The 18,752-nt window shown below is 46.4% G+C and overlaps 1 protein-coding gene across 2 annotated transcripts in view; it reads right to left on the bottom strand.

The window, feature by feature from the left end:
• The window catches only part of LOC149369493 (uncharacterized), a 72,623-nt gene that overhangs the window by 31,240 nt on the left and 22,631 nt on the right, over window positions 1–18,752 (bottom strand). For both annotated transcript variants that reach the window (XM_089558861.1, XM_089558860.1), the window contains 3 exons: window positions 14,783–14,932; window positions 11,006–11,207; window positions 4,298–4,401 (listed from right to left, as the gene is read on the bottom strand). In XM_089558861.1, the coding sequence (XP_089414987.1) occupies window positions 4,298–4,401; window positions 11,006–11,207; window positions 14,783–14,905 (429 nt within the window). In that variant the 5' untranslated portion in view covers window positions 14,906–14,932. The remainder of the gene's footprint in view (window positions 1–4,297; window positions 4,402–11,005; window positions 11,208–14,782; window positions 14,933–18,752) is intronic.

Raw genomic sequence — 18,752 nt, 5'->3', positions numbered from 1 at the left:
GGAAAGAGCAATGTGACGAAAAGACGGCAGCGTGTTCGAACGGCACCGACTGCGCCGTCAGCAGCTTCCAGCAAAGGTTTGGTTTGGTTTGGTTTGGTTTGGTTTATGGTGTTTAACGTCCCAAAGCGACTCAGGCTATGAGGGACGCTGTAGTGAAGGGCTCCGGAAATTTCGACCACCTGGCGTTCTTTAACGTGCACTGACACGCACAGTACACGGGCCTCTAGAATTTGTCGTCCAAAGAAATTCTGCCGCCACGGCCAGGATCGAACCCTCGTCTTTTGGGTCAGCAGCCGAGCACCATAACCACTGAGCCACCGCGGCGGCCTTCCGGCAAAGTAAAATACCGTGCGCTTTGAACGCATTAAACTATGAATGCGACTCAAAGACTATTGTAGTGAAACGAGCTAGGTGAAACGAGCTCAGCTCATCGGGTCCCATGCGCCTTGTGGCTGCAGCTGCCGCCGCTTGTCTTCATTGAACTGGTTTTCCTTTACCAGCGCTCCAATTCTACTGCCTCGCATATGAGGTGTGGGGTTAGATCCCCTGTGCTGCCGGTTGCCCACTAGTGATACTGTGAGCACAGCTTTGCCTTTGGGCTGACGATCGGCTTATGTGGTGTAAAATGCTTAGGAAAAAGCCTTTTGACACCACCTTGTGCAGACGCAAATCCATTGTTCCATGACGCTCTTTCTCCAAAGCGGCTGTTGTGTTGCTGCTTTCCTACTTTCGCCCCTATAGAGTCTCGCAAGCGTAATATAATCCTTACGAAAACGGGCTTTGATCTTCTTGCTTAAACCAAAGCCTCCTCCGAATAAAAAGTGAGAATTCAGCACATTCAGCACATAGGTAGTATTTTGCGCAGAGCACATGAATTGGTTGTGTAGCCTGGAATATGCGTCGAAAAGCCTTAAGCTGTTTAAGGGCAGCAAGAAAGTCGCTATAAAGGTGAACTGTATTCAATGTGAGAACGATCTGAAGGAAAGCAATGGCACTGCAAATGACTTCGTGTTCAAATTCTAGGGGGTCCAGCATTTGCTGTATATGTCGCGAGAGAGTTAAGGTGCGGATGGGAGCGGCTATACTGTCACGGAACCAAGGAAGAAGACACCGTTCGCCAGTAGCGTTTCCAGAACCAGCTCTCAGGGCGCGTGAGCCAACTCTCACCTCTTTGTCTTCTGATGCTGCCTGGAGCCACCTGGTGGCTTTATTCCCCCTCCAGAAAAAAAGACAAGACAAACGGAAAACCATTACGACACCACGAGCCAACTGAAGAGAGTAGGAGAACGACAATCGAAGGGACAAAATGACAGGAGGAAAACAGGCCTGTGCGAAAAAACCAAAAAAAAAAAAAACAACTGTGGAAGCGCCGTCAGTTAGCGCGTGAAAAAGGGCTTCATACGGAGTACGTGCACTACTTCAGGCTGGGGTCCACGTGGCGCACTCTGCACAGAACCGTCGGGCAGAACTTCATAAGTCACATCCGTGATGCGACGCAACACTCTGTAGGTGCCAAAGTAGCGGCATAGGAGTTTTTACAACAAGCCTGGGCGATGGACAGGTGTCCATACCCACACTTGGTCGTCCGGTTGGTACTCGACGTGGCAGTGTCGCTGGTTGTAGTGGCGTGCACCTGTGCCCTGTTGCCTCCTGATGTGCATGCTTGCGAGTTGGCGGCCTTCCTCCGCGTTTTGCCAAATTCTTCGCCGTGTGGCGTGAGAGCCCGGTCGCTGGCAGTGCATGGAAACATGGCATCCAACATGGTGCGCACATCACGCCCATAAACAAGGCGAAATGGCGTAAAGTGAGTGGTTTCTTGTACGGCCGTATTGTACGCGAAAGTCACGTATGGAAGGATCTCGTCCCAAGTCTTATGCTGGATGTCTGCGTACATAGCGAGCATGTCTGCTATAGTTTTGTTGAGTCTCTCGGTGAGCCCATTGGACTGCGGGTGGTAGGCAGTAGTCTTGCGATGGCTGGTATGACTCATCTTGAATACCTCGTGCAAGAGCGGCGCTGTGAACGCCGTTCCCCGATCGGTGATTACGCTGGACGGGGCGCCGTGTCGCAAAACAATGCGATGCATGAAGAACTGCGCGATTTCAGACGATGTGCCACGCGGCACCACTTTGGTTTCGGCATAGCGGGTCAGGTAGTCTGTGGCGACAATTATCCACTTTTTGCGGGCCGACGATAGAGGGAATGGGCAGAGAAGATCCATGCCGACTTGGTCAAAGGGCGTCCGAGGTGGTGCAACTGGTTCGAGGAAACCCGGGCGTGAGGGGAGGTGGCTTGCGGTGCTGGCACTCACGGCAACCTCGGACATAGCGCGGATGATGGCAGCAAGTTTTGGCCAATAATAGGCCTTACGGGCTCGAGCGAGAGTGCCTGTAAACCACAAGTGACCAGAGGTGGGCTCGTCGTCAGAGGCAAAAATGATGTCGGCACGGAGGTCTACCGGCACGACGAGGAGATTGGCGCTGTTACCGTGCCTCGAGTTTTTCTTGAACAGGATGCTATTGCGCATGCAAAAAGAGGAAAGGTTCCGGGAAAACATACACACCAGTGACTACCCGCTCTGCAGTATGTGATGCATCGGCAAACCATATGCATCCTTGAGGCAAATACGCAGCTGTAACCGACAGGGAAACTGTGGGGCGATTGTCGAAATACGGAATCGGAAGCAGCGCCCGCAGCCCGCAAAACTACAAATTTCCATTTTGTTATAACAGTTTTTACCTCAATTGTGGTTGCGTATCGCCACACTTAGTGTGCGTATTGCGGTCTGTTGAGAGGGATCGCAACTGCAGCTGTGGCATTCACTGCAACAAAGATTCAAGCAAATGGTCTTCGGGAGCACTCTATATGATTCTGCTATATGCGGATAAAGGAATTGAAAACAAAGTGCTCAAACCCGTGCGTGTGTAAGCAAATGGAGTGAAGTGAAATGGTGTACGAGGGAGCAGCCCATTAAAACAAGGGGCAAATCAGGAGTGTGGCAGGAAGAACGAAAGAATGGAGAAAGAAGCGCTCAGTCCTGCCGGCCTTGTTCTTGTGCTCCATCTGTTTGTATAGTGGTTTCCATAGGCACTAAATGGGACTGGTGTCGAGGAGCAGCGGTTCCAAGGCACGCGCCTGCTCAGTTGCCCTCCCAGTGCATAAGCGGGCTCATCTGCGCAGATACCTCGCAATCAGGAAGGCGTCCGAAAGAGCTTGTGCGTCTAACAGGTTCCAGAAAGGAATGGCTCAAGCAGCTCGGCTGCATTAGAGTGGAGCGTGTCGTATAGGGAAGTACCAACGGGCCTTGTGTGATTGACAAAATGAATCAGATAGGATGTGAGTCTGTCTCTATAGGGCACCTTTTAAGTATACTTTTATTAGACAATGATCTCGAATCTAAATTTGTCATAAAGAAGTTTGCCGAAACAAAACTTAAATAAAGCAAAATAAAACAGCGTGATTTATACACGGTAACGGCGCCGGCGCCTGCTGGAGAGAAACATGGAGGGAAAGGAAAGCTCAGGAGGGCGCTTCTGGGATAATCTTCAAGCCTACTCATAAAGAGTGAAAGGAATTAAGTCGGTCTGCCACGTGATCAAGAAATGTAGGCCAACCTAAAACTTACCGACACCAAAACATTAGGGACTAACTCGTAGAGCGGGAAACCAGGGGACGGAACGGCGTCATGAGCACTTCGCATGCAAAGGCTGCCCGCGTAACGCCACACGTCAACGTAAAAAAAGCGAGCGCTAGCACGCGACCAGGACCCCTCGGCGAATGGGCGCCCGATCATTCTGCGGCGGCCTAGAAGAGAAGGCAAGCCCGAAAGTTCAAAGGGAATCGTTACTTTTAGTTAATTCAGGGGCTTTAGCTCCAACAGGCGATGTGCACATGGAGTAAAGCGTTCACTTTGCATTTGTACTTTCCGCGGCAGCGAACAAAAAGCGCCTATGAAGTTTCGATAAAGGCGCTTCCACGCGAATGCTATTCACGAACCTAAAGACGATGCGTTCGACCCTCAGCTCCAGGGCTTTGCTGCCTAGTTTCACTCACACTCTCATATCTCGCCAAAATCCCGTCAAATGAATACAGGTTCTGCACCACTCCTGACTCTGTGCGTACATTTCTTCTCCAATCCGCCTATTCCTTAGTTGCACGAACACAGTCTACAGAGTGCAATTGTTTTTTTGGTATCGTGGCGCTGGAACATCCCTCATATTTCCGAATTACGCGCAGAGCTTTGATTGCTTGGCTTTTCACGTGACTCATGCGGAGAATGTGCAGCGCTGCTACTCACCTTCATGGGAAGACTCTCGGCAGCTTTCCTCACTTTCTCCGTGAACTGTTCGTCGGTTAGGATATGCGTGCTGTCGCTGTCCCCCGCTACGTAGCGGAGCTCACCTGCGCAGGCGGGTTGTGCAGCACTTCAGAAATTTTAAAATTGGCTTTTTGAGAAAATGAAATGGCTCAGCAGCTGCCTGACATCTCGTCGGGCAGCTCAAACACGCCATTAGAGAACCCGACTGCGGCGGCCGCGTTCAGATGAAGGCAGAACGCAAAAGGCGGCCGTGTGCTGTGCAATACCTGTGGACGTTAAAGATCACTAGGCGGACAAAATTATTCCGGATACCTGCGCTACAGCGTCTCTCTCTCTCTTTCTTCTTTCAGTCCCACCTTCCTCCCTACCCTACCGGCACTGCTCAGGTGTCCACCAAGATATGTGAGACAGTGCGCCATTTCCGTTCCTCAAAAACCAAGTTATTTATTATTCAGAGATGGAATGAAAGACGGAGTGACAGCAGAAAGGCAGAAAGAGGTGTGGTAGTGGAGGGCTTCGGGATAACTTCGTCCACCTGGGCATCTTCAACGTGCACTGAAATCGCACAATACACGGGCCTCAAGAATTCCGCCTCCATTGAAATTCGACTGCCGCAGCCGTGATCAAACCCGCGTCTTTCGGGTGCAACTTCGCTCGTCCTTAGTCTGCGGATCATCCCTACCCGCGTCCCAGGCCTGCTTACCGGGACCGAGGATCGGGGGGCTCTATCTCGGCGGATCAATAAAAGTTTTATTCATTCATTCATTTGGGTCAGAAGCGGAGGAGTGTCATAACCACTGAGACACCGGTGAAGAGGGAAGGTGAGCATTCTGAATACATGCCCACACCATGTGAATGATATCACAGATCTCTCCAGACTGCGGGCAGCACCCATCTACGTTCGGATCAAAGTGTTTTGCGATGGCAGGACAGAGGAGAGTTCCTCTCAGCAGGCGCCGCAGAGTGCGCTCCTCCGCCTTACTCAGCCCCTTGGCAGGCGCCGAGTAGAGGCGCTGGCTGTCGCAGTAACGAATTAGGATTTCGTGCAAACGCAGAAGCGGTTTATGAGCTACTGAGCGAGGGGAGCTAGGATAAGAATCCCGGTGTGCGAACGCTGAAGACTGAAGACATAAAACTACTCAGGAGACAGGACACAGAAAAGATGCAGTCAGGACGAGTGTAGAGTAACAACTGATTTATAGAACGAAATGACCTTCCTTCAAGAGCAACGCATGCGCAATCAGACCTAACACCAAAAGCAAAAGGACCGTATCTAATCAACCCAAGAAGTCAAGTTGTTTCTGATGTTGGTGAGTTGATGCTTGGCTAACACATTTTTCCTCACCGTATCTAGCAATTTGGCAGGCCTCAAAAATCTCGCGTCCCTTCCTGTCCTTCGCGCAGCCTATAATCTTCGTTTGCTTGAAAAGCGGCGTACAAGATAATTTTTTCTTCTTGTCATTGCTCTTACTACACTGGCAGTGTCTTGCTAAATGCTCTCCGCCGTGCTGCCTCAAAAAGTTATTGTGCTCCTGTAGGTGTTTATAAATGCAGTGCCCCGTCTGCCCTACATATAGGGAACCACAGTTGAATGGGATCTCGTAGATAACTCCCATCTTACAAGCTACAAACTTAGGTCTGTGATTGACTCCGCACCCTACTTTCTTTTGCAGGTCATTATTTGTTAATCGGCATAAACGAGACAGTTTACATGGGGCGGAAAAGAACACGTTGACACCAAATTTCCCGCCCACCTTCTTCAAACTGTGCGAGGTCTTGTGCACATAAGGAAGTACTTCAAACTTCCTCCTCTCGCTTTCAGTGAGTTCTTGCTGGTTTCGGTTCAGCTGTAGGGTTTTCAGCAAAGATTCAGCAACAGCTTTCAGAAGAGCATGAGGAAAACCCGCAGAGTAATGCCGATCTACTTTACTGGTAAAACTACATTTCACGATGTGTGGACATGACTTGACAAGCGAGGATCTTAAACATCAGGTTGCGATTCCCCTTTTTTCCTAGCTTTGAGTGGAAAGAATCATAAGATTAAAGAGCCTTGTTAGATATTCGTAAATAGGCCCAGCAAAGATGACCCTCTGTATGAAAAAACATTACTAAGTCTAAAAACTGCAAACAAGAGGTTTCCGGGAGCTCAAAAGTAAAATTCAGATCAGTGACTGCGGATTTGAAGGACGCTAAAATTTCATTGGCAATCATTTGTAGACTATCGTCAGGGTTGATATTCAAAAAGATCAGAAAATCGTCAACGTATCTGACCACATGCGTGATCCGGTCATCAGTAAGAACGCGCGAAAGTTCAGTGTCAACTTGAGCTAAAAATATGTCAGGTAGAATAGCCACCACGCTCGAACCTACACAGATACCTCGGCGTTGTACATAAAACTTGCCCTTAAAAGTTACAATGGTAAAAGAAAGATAGAGTTTCAGATATTCAAGAAAACCATCGATTGAAATGCCGCAAGTATTCTGGAAGGACACCACTCCCGTACGTTCGATGCAGTTGCGGACCGCCAGGAACAACTGGTCCTGGGGCACTGAATAGAAGAGTTCCTCAGTGTCTAATGAGAAACCTGAGTTGATACTTGACGAGTTCGTATTAAACATTTTCACCAAGCTATCAGAGCTAATGATCTTGTACGGATCTTCAGGTGCCAGGCTCTTTAGTTATCGTTGCAGTTACCCGGCGACAATTACTTGCCAAGTACCTCTTTCCGTCACGACGGCTCGATGTAACTTTTAAGGACAAGTTTGATGTACAACGGCAAGGTATCTGTATAGGTTCGAGCGTGGCGCCTATTTTAACTGAGATATTTTCAGCTCAATTTGACGCTGAACTTTCGTGCGTTCTTAGTGATGACAGGATCACACATGTGGTCAGATACGTTCATGATTTTCTAGTCCTTTTGAATATCAACACTGACGAGTCTACAAATGATTGGCAATGAAATTTTAGCGTCCTTCTAATCCGTAGCCACTAATTTGAATTTTACATTTGAGCTCCCGGAAAGCAGTTGTTTACAGTTTTTAGACTTAAAATTTTTTTCCATACAGAGGGCCATCTATGCTGGGCCTATTTACGAAAATCTAAGAAAGCTCTTTTGTCTTATGATTCTCGCCAATCAAATCTCGTAAAAAAAGGGGAATCGCCGCCTCATGTTTAAGATCCTCGCTTGTCAAGTCATGTCCACACATGGTGAAATGTAGTTTTACCAGTAAAGTAGATTGGCTTTACTCTCCGGGTTTTCCTCGTGCTCTTCTGAAATCTGTTGCAGAATCTGCTGAAAATCTTACGGGTGAAAGGAAACCAACAATAACTCACTGAAAGCGAGAGGAGGAAGTTTGAATTCCTTCCTTATGTGCACAAGACCTCGCACGGTTTGAAGAAGGGGGAGGGAAATTTGGTGTCAACGTGTTCTTTTCCGCCCCATGTAAACTGTCTCGTTTATGCTGATTAACAAAAAAATAGCCTGAAAATGAAAGTAGGGTGCGGAGTCAATCACAGACCTAAGTTCGTGCTTGTAAGATGGGAGTTATCTACGAGATCCGATTCAGCTGTGGTTCCGTACATGCAGGGCACACGGGCCGCTGCATTAATAAACGCCTTCAGGAGCGCAATAACTCTTTGAGCCAGCACGGTGGGCAGCATTTAGCAAAGCACTGCCACTCTTGTAAGATCAATGACAAGAAGAAAAAAGTACTTTGTACGCCGCTTTTCAAGCAAACGAAGATTATAGGCTGCGCGAAGGACAGGAAGGCACGCGAGATTTTTAAGGCCTGGAAAATTGCTAGATACGGTGCGGAAAAATGTGTCAGCGAGGCATCAATCCACCTGTATCAGAAAGAACTTGACTTTTTGGGTTGATAAGTTAGGGTACTTTTGCTTTTGGCGTTAGGTTTGCGCATTCGTTGCTCTTGAAGGAAGGTCGTTTCGTTCAATAAATCAGTTGTTAGTCTACGCTCGTCTAGCCTGTATCTTTTCTGTGTCCTGTCTCCTGCGCAGTTTTATTTCTTCAGATTGCCTTACCAACTAGCCTCTCATCACAGACTTCTAGAACAGATTGTGTAGCCTCATTGTGGCCAGGAGCCCAGATAACGTTTGTGAGAATTCGATCGGCGGGAGTCCTTCTTAGAATTTGGGAGGCAAGATGAGATATTTTCCCTCCAAGATAGTGTTCACAGCCTGTGATAGCCGTTCTCGATATTGGATCGGCGGCAGCGAGAGCTATTGCAACTTCCTCCGCTCGCGTTGAGTTTGGGGCCCGAAAAGACAGACCATCGACATTCATTCTCCAGTGGACTACGGCAGCCGTGTAGAATCCCGCGGGCGACGCCCTGTCATGTCCACGTAGTCGACGCCCTCTTTAGATCCGTATTACCTTTCAAGCGTGCGAACCTGCTCTTGTCGTCTGCCTTCATGTGAAGTAATGTCCATGTTACGCGGGAGCGGAGCGTCCCAGAGCATATGGCGCCTCAGCACTGGCATGTTCTCCATCCCCTCTGGTATGCATGTGTGTTGGATTTCTAAGCGGTTTAGCAGGCGGCGCCCTGGGGCCGTCTGCCAGAGCCGCGTATATTGGTTCACGAGGTGAGCCTCCCGCATCTCCTGATAGGAAGGTCGCGGGAGGGAGCGCATGAGCGCATAGGGTCGCTGCGCGGCGAAGAGTTAGCAGCGAATGACTTAGCCCGCTGACGCTGCTAGCGAGTCAAGTGAACGTGACTCTGTGTTTTGGCTTGGGATGCAGACACCGTGATCCACTGATGCCGAGCTGGCGCTTCGGGAACCTGAGAACACCGTGGCGATCGCCGCCACGGATGAAGAGGTCGGCGGTACACGCAGTGGTGAACGGCGGCGGCTATGCGTTCCGGCTTGGGCATGCTGGAGAAATGGCACCAGGAGCGCGCGTAGCTAGAACAGCGCGCTCCCACGGTTGCGGAGTTGGTTACGAGGGACCACGGCGACGCCGCGAAATGCAGGAACGGGCGCCAAGGAGCTACACTCTAAAATACATGACTACTAACGGGTGATCTGTGGGTGTATTGATCTTCATAGAGAACTCTTGTATTATATGAAAAAAATTGCGTTCATGAACGATTTCGCGCTCAAGAATGATTTTGTAACGAAAGCTACATTAGCCACGAACTTGTGATATCGCTGTAGCGGTGCTCCGAGGAGGCAAAGAGACCGATCATCAGCTGTTGCCTAGCAACCACCGCAGCTGGCGGACGCCGTGCTCATGCCGCGCCATCTTGCATGACGTCACACCACGCGCCTCGCCACGGAGCCGCCGCCGCCGTTTGGTACGACGTCACACCGCTTGCCTCGTCGCACCACGGGCACCTTTTACGTAGTTACCCCCACTTAATCAGATATACTCGATCATTAAAGGGGTCAGCGGAAACGCTACCCAACCCCTCACAAAAGGCTTACCAAAGAGGAGGCGGTAGACTGGCGCAGACTACAAAACGGTACCTACCCACACCTGCACAAACTACACAAGATTTTCCCCACACAAAATGCAGACGAATGTGCGTGGTGTCAGGGTAAACCTACACTAGAGCATGTCCCATGGACCTGCCCTAAAGCAGACATAGAGCCAAGAATAAAAAAAAGCCGAGTGTGATGCATTGGGAGCACTTGCTGACCAGCGAGGACGAGGAAGCGCAACTATTTCTTGAACGCCGAGCACGATGGCAGCAGTCAAGTGCGGCCTCCTGAACCAAGGATCGACCACGGCGCCCAGTGACCCGTAAGGGTCAAGAACACTTTGAATGTATCAACAATAGAGTTTTTTTCATCAATCCATCGTCACAGTCGCCTCCGCTCGCTTCGCCAGCTGTGTCTTTCGCTACGTATACCTTGGCATAGCCGGGCGAAGCCACTGCAAATTCTTTCTACAGAATGCTTGAGTGTTTACCCACTCAGCCACCGTGGCGGGTGTGTAGCACTTCAGCGATAAGACCGTACAAGCAGAGGCAATGGGGCGCCGCAGGAAAGGAAAAGTGGGAGAAGCCCGGAAAGGCGTGTAACTCCTTTGATCATGGTGTGTGCGTGATTGCCAGTGATTCCGCAACGACCTCTTGACATTATCGTAGGCTTATCACTAGGCTGCAAAACGCATTTCCAACTGGGTAAATTGGTTTTTAGGAAAAGAAATGGTGCAGTATCTGTCTCACTAATCTTGGTGGACACCTGAAGCTCACCGTAAGGGAAAAAAGGAAAGTGGGAGAGAAAAATAAAGAGTTAAAGACGTGCCGTAGGGGAGGTCTTTTGAATAATTTCGACCACCTAGGGATCTCAATGTGCGCTGACATCGCACAACACAGGGGCTTTTTGCGTTCCGCCTCCATCAAAACGCGGCCGCTGTGGTCGGGATCGAACACGGGCACTCCGGCTAGGGCAGACGAGCGCCTTAACCACTGAGGCACCGCGATTGGTGCCCAACTGGCTATCTTACCACATTCTAGCCAGGGGCCAGGTGTCGTTGACTATTACGTTGCAGTGCCGCAATCTTGGCGTAATTTTTTTCTCTCTAAATGCGAGTGCTCGTTCGCATCTGAAATGAACATCTCAAGCGGGATGAATCTCCGTCAAAAGCTGAACTACTTATTGTGTCTATTTTCTTCACAATGCAGCGCGATTAATGTGACACATTTTTTTCGTCGGTGTCTTACCTTCGGTAAGCGATGTCTTGGCTAGGACTATTGTCGCTCCAGCTAAAACGCAGCCGTACATGGCGATGATGTTTTCCACGCTGTTCTTCAGATGCACGCAGACGCGGTCACCCGCACGTACGCCATGCTGTCTGAATCCAACGGCGTACCGCTTCATGTGAGCCAACACTTCCGCACGGGTGAGGCTGGTGGTATCGTCCAACTGAAACGGGCAACAGAGTGCTTTTAACGGGAGCAAAGCTCAGTACACCAGCCTCGGAGCAATACCATCCCTGAGCGATAGGAAACATATTACTAATCTAGAATCTTTCCATTCTCAACTCATCACATATTTCACTGAAACCGTCATTTAGCACACCTACGTGCAAGTCTATTATTTTTTTTGTTCTTTGCTTTGCTGCTACACTCGTGCCATTCGGATGTTTTCTTACTTATGTTTGCCTGCCTTGTTTCCGTGTTTGCCTTAATCGCGCTATTTTGTTCCCACGTTCGGTGAGCACATTATCCTTTATTGTAGTGATTTATTTTGTGTCGCGTATTCTTTTTTTATCTTTTCCTGTTGTTATTTCCGCGTCGTTTATTCTTCTCCACTAATTTGTTGATATATTGTTTATCATGACTGTATGTTTCTCTTTTGTTTCCTTAGGTTATTAATGCACTGTATAGATTTATTTCTTTTTTATCATGTTCATATATTTCCTTTAGTTTCCTCTGGTTTTAATGCACTGTATTATATTTTTTTTCGCCCCCCCCCCCCTTTACACAATGCCCAATGGGCCTGTAAGGTATTTCAAATAAATAAATAAATATTTATTAAGCGTCTTCAAAGGTGCAAGCTACCTTTGTCCAGTGTGACGCTACATTCCCCGGCAAATAGCCGTTGGAGACAAGACTAACTGCACGCGCGCGTATCCGTGTGGCTCCATCTGCTGTGAGAAAGAGGGAGGACAAGTGTGAAGAGGGAGGACTGAACAGAGCCGGATATTCGCTCTCTCCTGTGTCTTGCCTCCTGCTTGGTTTTATGTTTTGTAATCATGTCATACCAACTGGACCCTCATTGCTCACTTTTGTAATGAAGAAGCTACACATTTTCGTAGGACGTGTCGTACATTCAAATAGGGTTTGCGATTCTTTGACTAAAAGTTCGTCCTATCAGAGACGAACTGCGGTGCCACAACCATTACGTCCTAATGATAATAAGTCCTATATGCATGTGCAGCAACTTTCTGATTTCTTTTAAAATGCTGTATATGCATATTTTTCAATTTTGTTGTGTTTCTCTGTTGCAATTATGACATTGTAGCTCTATACTCAACCATTGATTTTTCTGGTAAGTAGGTCCTTGTGGTGTGTGCATGTGTGTCAGATATTGAGTTAACAGTTTGTGAGAGATATTTTTTGTGTGTTTATTGTGTATTGTAACCTGCGTATTCTGGATGCGATTCCTTTTTATTTAATTTTTAACAACGCGAAAAAGACGACGACGTTTACACACAGAACAACACGAGCGCTAGTTGTCTCGTGTTGCTGTGTGCTCAGCGCTCGTGTTGTTCTGTGTGTAAACGTCGTCGACTTCTTCGCGCTGTTAAAAAATGGATAACAACCAACTCGCCCAGCTTTCTGTTCTTCTTAATGTTGTTTCCCTTTTATTCAACATCGCTGTAGCACGTGACAGACAAACCACTGCTATCGGATTGTACACAGGGGGGCTGGGACCTCTCATCATCATCATCAGCCTGTCTACTCCCACTGCAGGGCAAAGGCGTCCCTCATGTCTCTCCATTAACCCTGTCCTTTGCCAGTTACGGCCACTGCATCGCTGCAAACTTTCTAATTTCATCCGCCCACCTAACTTTTTGCCGCCCCCTGCTACGTTTGCCTTCTCTTGGAATCCGCTCCGTTACTCGTAAGGACTACCGATTATATTGCCTTCGCATTACATGCCCTGCCCATTTCTTCCTCTTGATTTGGACTAGGATGTCATTAAGCCACGTTTGTTCCCTCACCCACTCCGGCCGCTCCGATCGTTTAGTGTTACACCTATAATTTTTCTTTCCATAGCTCACTGCGTTGTCCTTAACTTAAGCTGAACCCTCTTTGTTAGCCTCCAAGTTTCTGCCCCATAGGTGAGTACCGGTAAGATACAGCTGTAATAGAGGCTAAAGGCGGTAAGAGCCTTTAGCGTCAGCCTCCCCTGGAAAGCCGAGAAAGGAAATAATAACTGAAATTGCAAATTGAAATTAATCCTCTCGAAGACTAAATGTACAGAGGCGAACATCTAGACTGCCATGAATAAACCCTTATGGCGCAACTTTTCGTCCGAAGCCAGCAACGTAGGGTTGTAACCGTTCATACAAAGAGCAATTGGAGAAAAAAGAAATAAAATTTCTCTCCCGAGGAGGTAAATTAACTGCTGCCTCGTCTTTTGGGAGCCGGGCTCGCTATACGCCAGACTATCACACTTTTATTTGAGCCCTAGCATAAAATTCTCAATCTCAGATTTTGCCGATGTTTGTCCGAAGTCTTTGGCAAGTTGCCACCTGTCTACCTGGTTGCGGGCAACCAGCCAGCAGTTATAATGGCGACCAAAGCTGTAAGCACATTATGGGAAGCACACAGTGGTCGCTAGTTAAGTTCAAACACTTCGCTGCGCGAATAGATCCGCTTCGCTGGCCACTGCGTTAGTCCACTACGTCTTCGCCGCAACCGAACATCACGCGTGATTAACTGCCAGTCATTGTTTTTGTTGTTGCCTCAAAAAACAATGGCACATGCCCATGCTGGGGTATGCTAGTCTGTCGCTGTTATGGTTTGGGTTTCGTTGTCTTCATCAGCTTCGATCCGCGAGCAGTGCATGCGTAGCATAACGCTACAGATCACGAACTCAAACCGACACCCAAGCGAAAACCGATGTGCGAGCGCACCAAATTCGCATTTGGCCTAACCACGATTAACGCTCCGTCAATTTTTTGCTTTTTCACATAGTATTTATTACACGCATTTATGTACAAGAAGAGTCCATATATGCTATTTACAAAGAACTAACCTAGTTCCTGCGCAGCACTAGCTATACAGAAACTACAACTGAAAGGGCAGCAAGGCTAGAGAGCACACCCGCAGGCGAAAACGGCCCGCTGAAAGCTCATTTCCAGCATAAATGTCCTTTAGCTACAGAATCTTTCAGATAAAAGACTTCTAGGTGAAATAACAGGTTGAACATTGCGATCCAACGTACGCCTTTTCCGCAGGCTGTGAAGTCCACTTAGGAAAATGCTCTCATAAGGTTCGTAATCATGACGAGTAGCAGCAAGGTAACGCGCACTGCAGGAATTTAAAACAACGTTTTTCTTGAGTGTCCTTCGCAGCACATCCCTCAATGAAACTGCGAGTTTTTAGAAGTAGTACAAAAAGTACAGTGTTTCAGGCACCAGACGACTGTTAACAGAATATACAAAACCATTTTTCCATGGAGCCACGTGTACAGGTAAAGCCTAAATGTGTAATTTACAGAAATACGTTCCGGTGCAAGGGGAAATTAGCAGTTTGCGCACTGTCGGTAACACATCATAATCCTTGACTGGTACCTTACCGGTACTCACCTAGGCGGCGGAAGCGGGGCGGCTAACAATAAGAGTTCAGCCTAAGTTAAGGGCAACGCATCGAATTACTAAAAGAAATATCATTCGCGGAAGCAGAGACAAAAAGTCACACCGAACGGAACAGGCTATTCAAGCGCTGCAGAAATCACTACACATGAGAGCGGAGAGGAGCGCTTACCATTGCTGTCTTGTCCGGGTTAGTAAGAAGCTTCTCTCTGGCGAGGTGGTAGAAGGAGCAGACAGGGATGTCCATGGGTGGGTAAGGTGAGTAAACGACGCCATCTACGATGCGGGCCTTCATGTTCTCCGAGTGAGCAGCTTTGAAGTCCTGGAACGAAGGGGTGACGTCGTTCACTATCTATGCCTGAGGGGGTGACTAACATTACTCGCATTTTCTTTGATCGATGGTGAACGGGACGCTGACGACGGCCACTTATAGCAGCATAATCGCAGACTACATTGAGCGGGCTGGCTCAAATATGCCCTTCGGCGATTACTACTTCATCTCGCGCTGAGGTTTCCAAAGTGAACTTGTTCATACCATTCTTCTCAAGGTAATCGTGCCTGATAATCTTCGTCATATCACGTTTTTTCCCATCAGCAGTAATTGAATTTAAAGTTTTCGGTTGACTTCCATTTACAAAAGAAACGAAGGACTAGAGTCAAAATGTGAAATGGGAATTTCTTTCTTTCTTCTTCTTTCTTTATTGAATACTGCAAACCTTATACAGGTCCAAGCAGGGTGGGTAAAATGACAAACAAAACAATAATAACAAAGTTAGTAAGCATCAAAGTGTGGCGAAAGGCAATAAAGAGTCATTCCAGTCCGTTACTGTGCGAGGAAAAAATGAAAACTTGAATAAATCTGTTCGTGCAAAATACGGCGTCAGAGAATTAGGATGATGGTGGCGTGTATACCTCGACGTTGAAAGCGACAGATATGGGGCAGGGTTAATAGCTAATTCTTGTTTCCAAAGCAAGTAAAGAAATTCCAAACGTAAATTTTTTCTTCGTTGTGCAAGACATTGAATACCATTAACCTGCATTATTTCAGAGGGTGAGTCATACGGGGAAAATTTAGAGTAAATAAACCTTACAGCTTTTCTCTGTACCTTTTCTAGGCGGGTGATATTGTGTTTAGTAAACGGGTCCCAGACAACACATGCGTATTCGAGTTTCGGTCTAATCAGTGAATTGTAAGCAAGTAATTTTACGCTAGGGGGAGAAGTTTTAAGCTTATGTCTTAAGAAGTATAGTTTGCGGAGTGCAGAAGAGCAGATGTTATCTATATGTAAATTCCATGATAAAGTGTTAGTAAGTGTGACACCCAAATACTTATATTTAGTCTCTTCCAGCAAAGGCGATGAACCTAGCCTGTAGTTAAAAGAAAGAGGAGCTTTTTTGCGAGAGAAGCGAAGAAAGACGGTCTTATCAGTGTTAAGTTGCATGTCCCACGTTTCACACCATTCAAAAATCTTAGCAAGAGAGGAGTTAAGATGGATTTGGTCGTCAATTGAAGTTATTTCATGAAAGAGCACACAATCATCCGCAAACAACCTGATTTGCACATTCGGATCAAGTTCAGTGGTAATGTCATTAATATACAATAAAAATAATAATGGCCCCAGCACACTTCCTTGGGGCACGCCAGAGCCGACTGGAAGGCAACCTGATTGTTGCTCATTAACTGCGACAAATTGGTAGCGATTGGTTAAATAATTTGATATCCATGTGATCAAAATTTCCGGGAGGCCAATGCGTCTGAGTTTTAATATCAGTTTGTCATGGGGAACCCTATCGAAAGCTTTGCTGAAGTCAAGAAATATTGCATCAATCTGGCCGTTGTTATCTAGACATGAAGCGAGTGAATGTATAACTGTCACTAGTTGTGTAATTGTTGAGTATCCTTTTCTGAACCCGTGCTGGAAATTAGAGAGGACTGCGTGCGCATCTAAAAATTCATTAATCTGGTTGGCAATAATATGTTCGATTAGTTTACAACATGATGATGTAAGTGATATTGGACGGTAATTTTGTAATAATGCACGGTCACCTTTCTTGTGTATAGGCACAACCCTGGCTATCTTCCAGTCGCTCGGTAGGCATCCATGAAGTAATGAAATACGAAATATAATAACTAGAAACTTTGCAACAGATTCAGCATATCGCTTCAGGAAGACGTTAGGAAGGTTGTCGGGACCACATGATGATTTAGTTTTTAAATTCAGTAGCATTGAGACTACGCCAGGGTATGAAACAAAATTTACATCACAGAGGTCAAACACTGCATCACTGGATGTACAAGCACCGGATTTTGAAAACACACTGTGAAAGTACTCATTGAAGTGGTGCGCAATATCCCCGTGATCGGTAACTACAGAACCATCAACCAAAATTTGCGACACTGGTTTCTTTTTTTCGCTTATATAATTCCAAAACTTTTTTGGTTCCTCTACAATGAAATTTGGAAGCACTGTATTAAAATAGTGTTCTTTCGAAGAGTGTACTGCGCGTGCAAGCCCTTCCTTTAAGTCCTTTAAATGATCTAAATGCATGCGCCGTTTCTTTAACCTTTTTATCTTTCTCTTTAAGTGGATTATTTCACGCGTCATCCACGGCGTTTTTCTATGAACAAGTTTACGTTTGCTCGGCCCAAACTTATCTATACAGTAGTGGCACATATAATTGGCCTCGTTACATGGCAAGGCAGCGAGTTCATAACAAAATTTGTTGTATCTTCGAAAGAGAAAATAATTCGTAATGCAAGGAAATTTATTCATCACAAGGATAAAGTTTGCCGACGCTAAATGCCTCAAGACCTTGACGAGTCATCGGCCCCTACTAGCACAAAGGCATCAGGGTAACATCCGGTACATATCAGGCGATGACATAAGAGTAAAATCAAAAGACGAATCGAAAAAACTTTTTACGCACTGCAATAATACAATAATAATAATAATAGAAGGAGAAAAATGCATGCAGTCAGGCTATTCGTTGAAACGCAGGAAATACTTGAAAAATCATGTAGAGGACTGCGAATTAAGTCAATATTTTTATTAAGTAGCGTATTCCTGTGTTTCGGCAGCTGGTAGCAGGTTATTTGCAGTCCATAATTTTTTCGAGGAGCCTTCCTCAAGTTTTTGGCTAATCGTTAGGCAGGCCAAAGTTCTAAATTAATCACTACGACGAAGTTTCTCTTTTTTATTAAAAAAGAGCAATTAAAAAAATATAGATATCAGAAGCCGTCTTAAGACATCCATCTCCAAAGTACTGCTTTGTACTCTGCTTAAAACCATGCGGGTGCACACTCCTCATGATTTTCCTTTGGAGCTCGTAGGTTATTTAAGGATTGTTTCCAGTAGTTAAGCCCCAGAGAAGATTACAGCAGCTAAAATGAAAATAAAAGAACGATTTGCATATAAACTCTTTTATCCTGACTGGAGAGTTGCTTTCAGACGATTAAAGGGATCTACTACTCGAGCGAGTTTCGGCAGGATATTATCACTGTGATGACCCCATCATATTGTTTCGTTCAAGACATCTCCGACCTTTCTAAATTTTTCACTTATCTAAATTTATTCCACATTATTTAGTAATTTTCACTTCTTATGCAGCAGTTTGTTCTTTAGTCAGCAGAGTACCAGCCCTGCTTTTGTTTCCATTTATATTCAGTCCGTTTTGCCCAATCCAGGTGTTAAGTTGAGCTAAAGCAATGTTTCTTTCCTCTATCAGGGTAACGCAGTGGCTCGCGGAAAAGAAAATATTTGTGTCATCCGCATAAATAAAAATGATGCTTTGCCCGTGGTGTTTACTATGTCGTTAATATATTGCTTTAAGATCACAAGTCCCAACCTACTGCCCTACGGAGCTCCAAACTAAAAATTCTTTGAGCTGAACGGAAAGCCGTTATTGTATATTGTGCATGATTCGAAAGTGGCAGTGGAAGGCCACTAATACTGTGCATTTAACTTTCTAATTAGCAATATGTGGTTTAGATGGTCTAAAGCATTTTTGAAATCTTTAAAGATACTAATTAGAATATGGCGCTTTCGAAACTTTTTAGACGCGCTCTTTTTCGTGGGGAAGCGCCAGTTCATCGGATTTATTTTTCTGGAACCCAAATTGCCATCTTGTTGCTATGTCATTTT

This window comes from Amblyomma mixtum, chromosome 1 (assembly GCF_055824585.1).
Source record: "Amblyomma mixtum isolate Tamu chromosome 1, ASM5582458v1, whole genome shotgun sequence".
Lineage (NCBI taxonomy): Eukaryota > Metazoa > Arthropoda > Arachnida > Ixodida > Ixodidae > Amblyomma > Amblyomma mixtum.
Note: the sequence above shows the minus strand (reverse complement) of the source record. Positions and strands in the feature narration are given on the sequence as shown.